Source organism: Aethalodelphis obliquidens, unplaced genomic scaffold (assembly GCF_003676395.1).
Source record: "Aethalodelphis obliquidens isolate GAN/ISIS:26980383/991018 unplaced genomic scaffold, ASM367639v1 scaffold15, whole genome shotgun sequence".
NCBI lineage: Eukaryota > Metazoa > Chordata > Mammalia > Artiodactyla > Delphinidae > Aethalodelphis > Aethalodelphis obliquidens.
In genome coordinates, this window is record NW_020837959.1 from 21,495,598 (window position 1) to 21,506,181 (window position 10,584).

General features: G+C 34.0%; 1 protein-coding gene across 1 annotated transcript; it reads left to right on the forward strand.

Annotated features, from left to right (window-relative positions):
* The first annotated feature begins 2,251 nt into the window (after window positions 1–2,251).
* On the forward strand, window positions 2,252–8,472 carry SLITRK6 (SLIT and NTRK like family member 6). Its single transcript, XM_027116006.1, has 2 exons — window positions 2,252–2,372; window positions 4,727–8,472. Exon 2 carries the CDS (start codon window positions 4,750–4,752, stop codon window positions 7,276–7,278), a length of 2,529 nt encoding a protein of 842 aa, XP_026971807.1. The 5' UTR covers window positions 2,252–2,372; window positions 4,727–4,749; the 3' UTR covers window positions 7,279–8,472.
* Window positions 8,473–10,584: the final 2,112 nt, after the last annotated feature.

Genomic DNA, 10,584 nt, shown 5'->3' on the forward strand with positions numbered 1-10,584 from the left:
ATGTTCCCACCCAAAACTTATGAAAATTGTAGAGAATTTTTTCAAAGGCTTGTTAGTCACTCCTTTTATCCCTGACTATTGTGTAGTTAACCAGTAATTTATGCATGAAAAAGATAACATATTATATATAGGCAAAGGATTCAAGAAAAATAACAGCAAATATATACTAGGTATATATTATGAATAAAATCAACACATCCTCAAGCTGGAGAAGATATATCAGTTTATAAGGAATTTATTTCCATTTGTCCCATATGGCTATTTGAACAACTTTTCCACCACAGACTATACTTCCAGAGCATTTCTCGTGTTATTTTGCCTCCAAAACCTAAATGAATGCATTTGGAGAATTATGTCTACAGTGTTAGAAGAAAAATTATTCTAGTTCCTTGTTTTCTCACTGATTCTAACTGTTTTGTCACCACCTGTCTAAATCATTAGACTGATTTAAGTTAACTTGGCTCTCAGTTAGCAGCAGACTGTGCCCAAAAGTAATTCATTTCCTTTATTCTCTCTTATTCTCCTTATTATCTTATTCCTTATCTTTATTCTCTTTCTCCACACCCTCATCTGTATTATAATCTCTATTCTATCAAAGCACACAGTGCTATTAAATGAGGAACTTAGTGAGAAGCTGTAAAATAAAGAAAAGTGAGAATATTAGAAATTGCCTCAAAATCCTTAGCTTTTAAAACAACTATTCCACATTAAGGATATGAAAACTTTGTGAATTTGAGTGCACAACTGCAGACAATCATTAAATAATAACCTAATCTGTATCTTCCTGTTTCGATGATATAAGCTGCATAAAACCTCTTAAAAAATACTTTTTCTGAAATGAGACCTAATATAATATACGTAACCTCTAGAACCTATAGGGAAGAGTGTTTCTAAACATAGCCTGTTTCAAAATGAATAAATGATAGCATCTAGTATATTCATTTTGGCTCTGAAAAAGTCCAGGCCCTTGGAATGTAGGTAAAGAGGAGTGAGTTTTAAAACATAGGCATTTGGGGAAATAACGAATCTGACAGTTGAGAGTTTTATTAGTGATGATTCAGAAACTTTTAAGAGTTGAAGAAACAAGTAACTTTTTAAATATAATCTTTTTAGGAAAAAAATGCTCCCTAAGCTAGTACCATAAAAATCAGGTTATTTTAATTTTTACGTATTCATTTAACTTGTTTCATTTTATCTGGAAAGACATCATTTCATATTTTTGAAAGTGATAGACTGTTTTCAACTAGAGACAACCATGTGTAATGAAGATTCTTGAAGGTATTTTTAACTGATCATATTTCCATTCCAAATAAATACTATCTGCCTGAAAAAAGAACCTCATTTCTAATCTCATTGTTGAACGTTGGCTGTAGGGAAAGAAAAGAAGTATAAAGCTTAGAGTCTCAGACATGAGGCTTTAAAGATTTTTTTTTTCAAATGGTGAATACAAGAATACAAATGTTTCAGGAAAGCAGTTCATGTTAACATTTTAAGATTTAATTAGTGCACAATTTCAACCATAAATACCAGTTAAAAACAATAAAACTGAAGTAACTATTCTATTGGTAGCATACTTGCAGTTTTTCTGCACACATGTGCAAACAGTACAGTACTGTGCTAGATGAGAATTTAATATAGTGTATTATTTAGCCTGCTGTATAACACAATATTATTAAACATTTAAAGAAACATGTAATTATTTGCATCAAAATTCACTTGCACTGTATTTGGTATTTAAAGGGAGAGGAAAAACCATTTGCCAGAGGAGGAGTTGAGTCCCAAGGTGGAGCTGTCTCTTGTGTTAAATGACACTGGCCTATTAAAGCGCTCTGATGGGGAAGGGCTTAAAGGCTGAGTCAAAAGCCAAGAAGTCTATTTACGCCTACCTCCCAGCCCTTGGCAATCTGACTAATAACAAACTGAACTAACAAGAAAGACTAGAAAGGGAGGAAAGAGAACATTGCTGCAGCTTGCATCTACAGCCTAAGAAAGCAAGAGTGATCAATCCCAGCTCTGTTACACATCTTGTTTATTTACTGCACTTGGCAGCTTGCAAATGGTTAACTATATGCAAAAAAAGTCAGCATAGCTGTGAAGTATGCCGTGAATTTTAATTGGGGAATAAAAGGACAACTGCTTCAGGATGATCTAGTATGCACTCTGCTTGAAATATTTTCAATGAAATGCTCAGCATTTTGTGTTTGACCAGAGGTTTTAACTTTATAAAGCGATGGGACTTGCCAAAAAGTGATATTTGAGAAGAAAGTACGTGGTGGTCGGTGTTTTCTTTTTTAATAAAGAAATTGAATTTACTTTGAACATCTCTTCCAGCTGTGCATTACAGATAACGTCAGGAAGTCTTTGCTTTACAGGTAAGATGAATGTTTCCAGGCTTTCCTTATACATATTTTTGCATTATCCCAAAGTGATTGAATTTCTGTTTGCCTCTTGAAAAAAAAAATAACTTTGCATTAAAGGATATCCAGTTTCATTCTTGCTCACTGGCACAACTAATGCTGTAGCAGATGCCTGTTTTCTGTGAGCAGCAGACATTTAGTCCAACAGCTGGCTGTAGAGAAGAACAAGTAAAATAATATGCTACTATTTCTTTTACAGCATGCAGTTTGTTATGGGAAACTGAATTATTTGTGCTTTTTGAAGGGAAGATTACTTCCAAACACCATTGTTGTATTTGAAATACAAGTACAATATGAAAAGATTCTTTGTATTTTGTATACCACTTTTATTTTTTCCTGACTTGCAAATATGTAAATAGAGATTTTTTGACCTCTTTAACACTGTATCAGATTGTCAATATAGAACCACTTTTCACATTTGCGTGTATTTCTGAAAAGACTAGAAACTGTTCCCTAGGACATTTTGAAGAGCATAAAATGCACATAAGATTTTAAAAAAATAACAAGAGGAGAAAGTCTCATCTGGAAGTTATTTACTCTTTTCTTAAGATACTGTGCCTGGTGAAATGCATAGTATTCTTTCTTGGTAATCTATGGAAAAGTAGTTTCAGTGTTTGTGGATGCTAATCCACAAGATGAAGACTTCCAACTTCAAGCTGCTTGATTCTAAGCATAGCCCTCAGAGTTGTTTAAAATCAAACTATTTCCCTATGGAAACATTCAGCCTGCTAACTTTCCCTTTATATAGAAAGGGACTCTATTGTTTGATGTCTTTGGTTGCCTTTTACCTTTCAGAAACTTCATACTATACATGTTTTCAATAAGACAATGTATTTTCACGGAGTGAAAGTTTATTTTCAGGATTATTGATTGGATTCTGGGATGTATTATCTAATTGTGATTTTTAATTAGATTCAAAGTTCACATTCCATCCAGAAACATGAAAGCAATTATCATTTCCAAAAGTCGAATAGTTATAAGATGTGGTGTTTCTTTACCTTTCGATTTAGTCTATATAAATTTAAAGTGCAATATTTAAAAGAAGGGAATAAAATTAGATACCATTAGACTTCAAAGTATTTACCACACCACTGCTGTCATTTTAGAGTTAGAATTTTTTTTTTTAATTGCTATGTCAGGTGCAGGTATTACATTTTTAAGGAGTTGGAATATGTGATATTGTTATCTTGAACTGTCATTTTTTATTTCCTAAATTAGAGATATCCTCAAATATTTTAATATAGTGACGCTTGCTTTATAGTTCATTGTTTGCAACATTAAGCCTTATAATAAAGATCAACTGCTTAACTATGTGATGACATTCAGTGCCCTAAAACCTGGTTCAAGACCTCATTAGGGAGTCATTTGCTAGAAATTTATATGAGGCATTGTTTGTTCTTTTATAATAGCCTGAAATATGTGTTAAAGATCAATTTTTCTTCTTTATTTTTTATGATATTAACCTTATCCATAGTAGAATTTAAAAGTAGCAGTGAATATTCCACCTCTAGAAATTCAATATAAAGTGAGACTGAAGTGAAATTTGAATGGATGCCTTTAAGCATATATATCTGATACTACAAGGCTTATACAAACTGCCCTAGACAACATAGTTAAAACAAAATCTTTTATAAAGTTCAACTTTACTACATAGAGACATATTTTTTCTCAAAGTTTTTAAATAAATAATGGAATTAATAAGTATCTTAAGCCAAAATCAACGCAGGTTAAACACAGAGTTATTAGATGTTATATTGTGACATCCAGTTCAAAAACAAAACTAAAGGAAGTGTATAATGCATGCAAACATACATTCCTTCTAACGATCATCTTTGAATTCCCTACGGGTTTCTCTGCTTCTGGCTAATACCTACATATTTCTCTTTTATTGTAATCCTTCAGCCTTAGATTCATCTAGTTTAAGCTAAAAAATAAAAAAAGCCAGGGTCTTCTCAAGTATACATTTTTGTATCATATCAAAGTATCAATGGTCCATTTAGCCAGCACCCCTCATGTCTATTAAAATGCAGATTATTTGGTAGATTTGAAGACAATTGAGTTGACATTTTAAATTCTCCCTGACCTAAATTTTAGATTTTTACCACAATGCAAGTTAAAAGTAAAATAAACCTGCCAGTCATAATATTTGTAAAAAGTAAAAGAAAATGTGGACTCAGCAGTGTATTTATATATTCAGAATAATAATATTTTGCCTTTTAGAGGAAAACCTATCATTTTAAAAATGTCAGATTCATCTCCTCCCTGCTCCTGGCCACTGAAGCCTATTGCTATTGCATTTTATCTTACAGAATCAGATCCATCACAGGACAACATGAAACTTTGGAGTCATCTCTTGTATTCATCTCTCCTTGCCTGTATATCATCACAGTCCCAATCACCAATGTCCTCTGCCTCAGCCAGAGGTTCTTGTGATTCTCTTTGCAATTGTGAGGAAAAAGACAGCACGATGCTAATAAATTGTGAAGAGAAAGGTATCAAGAAGTTATCCCAAATAAGCGTGCCACCATCACGACCTTTCCACTTAAGTTTAGTAAATAATGGTTTGACAATGCTTCACACAAATGACTTTTCTGGGCTTACCAATGCTATCTCAATACACCTTGGATTTAACAATATTGCAGATATTGAGACTGGTGCATTTAATGGCCTTGGCCTTCTTAAGCAACTTCACATCAATCACAATTCTTTAGAAATTCTTAAAGAGGATACTTTCCATGGACTGGAAAACCTGGAATTCCTACAAGCAGATAACAATTTTATTACAGTGATTGAACCAAGTGCCTTTAGCAAGCTCAACAGACTTAAAGTGTTAATTTTAAATGACAATGCTATTGAGAGTCTTCCTCCAAACATATTTCGATTTGTTCCTTTAACCCATCTAGATCTTCGTGGAAATCAGTTGCAAACATTGCCTTATGTTGGTTTTTTAGAACACATTGGCAGAATATTGGATCTCCAGTTGGAGGACAATAAATGGGCCTGCAATTGTGACTTATTACAGCTAAAACTTTGGTTGGAAAACATGCCCCCTCAGTCTATAATTGGTGATATTGTGTGCAACAGCCCTCCATTTTTCAAAGGAAGCATACTGAGCCGGCTGAAAAAGGAATCAATTTGCTCCACTCCACCAGTGTTTGAAGAACACGAGGATCCTTCAGGATCATTACATCTGGCAGTAACATCTTCAATAAGTGATGGTGGCATGTCAACCAAGACCACGTCTCTTTCAAAACCACCCACCAAAGCACCAGGTTTAATACCTTATATTACAAAGCCATTCACTCAACTTCCAGGACTCTACTGTCCTATTCCTTGTAACTGCAAAGTACTCTCCCCATCAGGACTTCTAATACACTGTCAAGAGCGCAATATTGAAAGCTTATCAGATCTAAAACCTCCTCCGCAAAATCCTAGAAAGCTTATTCTGGCAGGGAATATTATTCATACCTTAATGAAGTCTGATCTAGTGGAATACTTCACTTTGGAAATGCTTCACTTGGGAAACAATCGCATTGAGGTTCTCGAAGAAGGATCGTTTGTGAATTTAACAAGATTACAAAAGCTCTATCTGAATGGTAACCATCTGACTAAATTAAGTGGAGGTATGTTCCTTGGTCTCCACAATCTTGAGTACTTATATCTTGAATACAATGGCGTTAAGGAAATATTACCTGGTAGCTTCAACCCAATGCCTAAACTTAAAGTCCTCTATTTAAACAACAACCTCCTGCAAGTTTTACCACCACATATTTTTTCAGGGGTTCCTCTTATGAGGGTAAACCTTAAAACAAACCAATTTACCCATCTACCTGTAAGTAATATCTTGGATGACCTTGATTTACTGACCCAGATTGACCTTGAGGACAACCCCTGGGATTGTTCCTGTGACCTGGTTGGATTGCAGCAATGGATACAAAAATTAAGTAAGAACACAGTGACAGATGAAATACTCTGCACCTCTCCAGAGCACCTAGACAAAAAGGAATTGAGAGCACTTAACAGTGAACTTCTTTGCCCAGGTTTGGTCAATAACCCATCCTTGCCAACTCAGACTAGTTACGTAATGGTCAATACTCCTACAGCCACAACTACAGCGGACACTATTTTTAAATCACTTACCGATGCTGTACCACTATCTGTTTTAATACTAGGACTGCTGATTGTATTCATAACTATCGTGTTCTGTGCTGCAGGGATAGTGGTTCTTGTTCTCCACCGTAGGAGAAGATACAAAAAGAAACAAGCTGATGAACAGATGAGAGACAACAGTCCTGTGCATCTCCAGTATAGCATGTACGGCCATAAAACAACTCACCACACTACTGAGAGACCCACAGCATCACTCTATGAGCAGCACATGGTGAGCCCTGTGGTTCACATCTATAGAAGCCCATCCTTTGGCTCAAAGCATCTGGAAGAAGAAGAAGAAAGGAATGAGAAAGAGGGAAGTGATGCAAAACATCTCCAAAGAAGTCTCTTAGAACGAGAAAATCATTCCCCACTCACAGGATCAAATATGAAGTACAAAGTCACAGACAAATCCACTGAATTTTTATCCTTCCAGGATGCCAGTTCGTTATATAGGAACATTTTAGAGAGAGAAAGAGAACTTCAGCAACTGGGAATCACAGAATACCTAAGGAAAAACATTGCTCAAGTTCAGCCTGATATGGAGGTACATTATCCAGGAGCCCATGAAGAGTTAAAGTTGATGGAGACATTAATGTACTCAAGGCCGAGGAAGGTATTAGTGGAACAGACTAAAAATGAGTATTTTGAGCTGAAAGCTAACTTACATGCTGAACCTGACTACTTAGAAGTCCTGGAGCAGCAAACATAGAGAGTTAGAAGGCTTTTGCAGAAATGCTGTGATTCTGTCTTAAGTCTAGACCTTGTAAATAAGTGCCTTATATGAGTGTATCATCAATCAGAACTTAAGCACAGCAGTAATCCTATGGGGAAAAAAGAATAAAAAGAAACTCAGGGATAACTGGGAGAAGCCATTGCATTGTCTTCAGGCAATTTTATCTATCCCCAATAAAATAAATCCTTGCATGTAAATCATTCAAGGATTATAGTAATATTTTCCCATATACATAAAGTGTTTCACAGAAGTCCTCTTGCACATCTAAAAGGGTTCAAAATTTAAGCAACCCTTATTTTCTTGAGTTATATTATCCATGGATTAAATAGAATTGGATTTTGTCGTTTAAAAAGTATACCTATATATGTAATTATAATATGTAAGAAATATATTGTTTATAAAACCAGTATATATACCACAAAAATGTAAATTCTTAGATACACCTAGTTTTCTTGCAATAAAGGCAAAAGGAACTGGAACTTTAAAATTACAAATAGTAACAGTAAAGAAAAAATGGAAGGTTGAATTATATAGGCTATGAGTGGCTCAAAACTTTGAACCTTTGATGATTAAAAATGCCCCTGCTATGCTTTCTGAATTTAAAAATGGAAATGATTAACAGTTCAGGTGGAATGGATAAGAAAACTTTTTGGTTTTTCTGCACATTTTGTGTGGACAATCTTGTTAATGCTGCTGTGAATTAAGGTACGTCATTTGTGCTCAAAGTTTAATTCTTATTCTTGGGATATTTTAAAAATGCTACTGATATTCAACTGTAAATATGATTAGTACATCTATTAAGTTTGGTTTCTTTCATAGCATTAATCCTTTGTAAATTTGAATACCACAGTAGAAATATGTTTCTTGTGGCAAGTAAGAATTTGCTGGTGTAAAACAAATAGGAAATATTATTTTATTTTTATTGATGTAAACTGGTAGTTGCCATAAATTAGTAGCAAAAGGAACATATAAAGGGTAAGTAGTTTAAGTTGCCTCAAGACTGGGACAACGTAGCTTTATTTTACAAGAAAGTATAGCTAGATTTTTATGAACTATTTATTCTGTACAGTTTTGTATATTTTTGGTTCACAAAGGTAATTATTCTTGGGTGCCTTTCAAGAAAATTAAAAATACTGCTCACTACAATAAAACTAAAATTAAAACCCTGTTTTTAAATGTGCTTTCTTCAGTTAGTCTAATCTGTAATTCAGTCAAGTCAAGATTAACGCATACACATGCACGCAGGCACACAAGCACAAACAAGCAAAAACAAGATTTCTGTTTGTCGTCACCCACACAGAAGCAGTTTCTTCACCATGTGCAAAAAGGCCATTAAGTGTCTCAATGTGATTGACATGGAACCAAACTTTAAGTCTGACCCGTGGTTTTCCCTTTCTGGCAAATCATTTTCCCACTCAATACAAATAGAAATGATTTTATTTTCTTCTTTCTGATTATAGAATCAATCATACAGCAGATTTTCACAAGGCAAAACGGATTTAAGATAATTTAGTTCTGTTTCCTGAACACCACTCAGATCCGTGCACAGGGTTAGGAAGGAACATATTTCCTATGAGGAAGGATGTTTTTAATTTACTTTACAGTATTTTAGTGATTCGTGAATGTTCTATTAAATGTGTTGGTCTTCAACACTCAACTTTCTGCACTACTAGCTAAATATACATTGTTTCTTTGATTTTGAATGAGAAGACTTCCCTGTTAAAAACAGGAGGAGCCTGTGTGGCATGGTATGAAGAACAGTTATGAGTTCATTATGACATCATATCACTACGTTTTTAAAAAATCATTGCATATATTAATATAAAGCAATAAAATATTATATATTAAAAGGTCCATTGAAAACCTAAATTTCTCCAGTAACTTTTAAGGTTGGAAAGGACAAAGATGGGAATTCTTTTTTAAATTAACACTTACTAAAAGGAAATCTGAGTGCATATGTAATGCTTATATGTTTATCCACTAAAAAATATTCAGCACAATAATGAGTAGTAAACCCTCCAAAGCATAAATTTAAATGTTACACTCGAAAGAAAAGAACAAATCAAGAGCAGAATTCATGTTATTGCTCAGTAGAGTATCTGCCAATATTTCCTGATCCTAATCAAGTGCATAGAGGTATTAGAGAGACTTAAGAAATCCCCATGCCTGCAGGATCATTGGAATGGATCCATGAATGCAGACAGAGACATGTCCTCAGGAACATTCTTCTCTTTTGAGTGATGGAAATATTTTTTTTAAATCTTCGTTCATTGTATATATAATATTCAGTCTTCAACTTAAAATCAAAGACAGAACAAAGTTGCTTATGGAGTCATGTAAAAATATCCTCCAAATTAGGTTCAACCCCAATACTGAAATCCTATAAGAGTCTGGATATTACTTACAATGATGTAGGAATAGTTATGGTTTCCAAAGAGTAAGAGTAAGGGCTTAACTGTTTAATTCATGATGGAACTTTTCTTATGTAATTTGTTTCCCTACTACAAGTAGTTGAGAGTTGGGAACTCTAGTGATGGTCTTTACCTCTTAATGGGTCTTGTGACTGGTGATAATCACTCAGAACTTTGGTTATTTTACCTGTATTTCATATGTCTTCTCCCTCCCACTACAGAATAATTTTAATTATATTCCCTGTTTGATTATTTACTTACAAGGCCAAGGTGGTCTCTTTCTGCAAGTAATTGTCAGATTCAGAGTCCTAAATCCTAATTCTTCAGCCTTATTTATATTGTACCTGGGCATTCAAAAAAAATTAGACTTCTCATTAACCAAGGATTCTTTTTTTTAAATTTAAACAGAAGTTACATTTTGTTCACTGCATATCAGGGCAAGCTCTGATTCATGTCTGAATCTTGAATGTTTGTAGTACTGTGATAGTAGTGTATAATCATACTGGATGAAACCCTTTCGATTCTGTCAATCTGTTAGACACAAATTGTATTAATGTGTATTTAACAAATAACTTTCACTACATAACCATGAAAATACTTATTGGAAATTTATGAGTGTTCTTCAGGTATCTTCCATTGATCTCCATACTGGGATGATAATTTTGCAATCTATATAAAAAAGGATTATATCAATAATGCTGATTCTCCCTCTTGAATCAATCTCATATCACAAAGTTTTTCCTTGTTGCTCTAATAGTAAGTAAATGGAAGTAGCAGTATCATCTAAGCTGCTCTCATGCTTTGATTCAATTACTTTAAAATGCTTAAGCTTTAATCCAGGATTGAAGAAAGTGATATGACTATCCCCTTG

What these genes read in the sequence shown, in the direction of transcription:
- SLITRK6 (XM_027116006.1), top strand. Translation starts at nt 4,750, where the DNA reads ATGAAACTTTGGAGTCATCTCTTGTATTCATCTCTCCTTGCCTGTATA.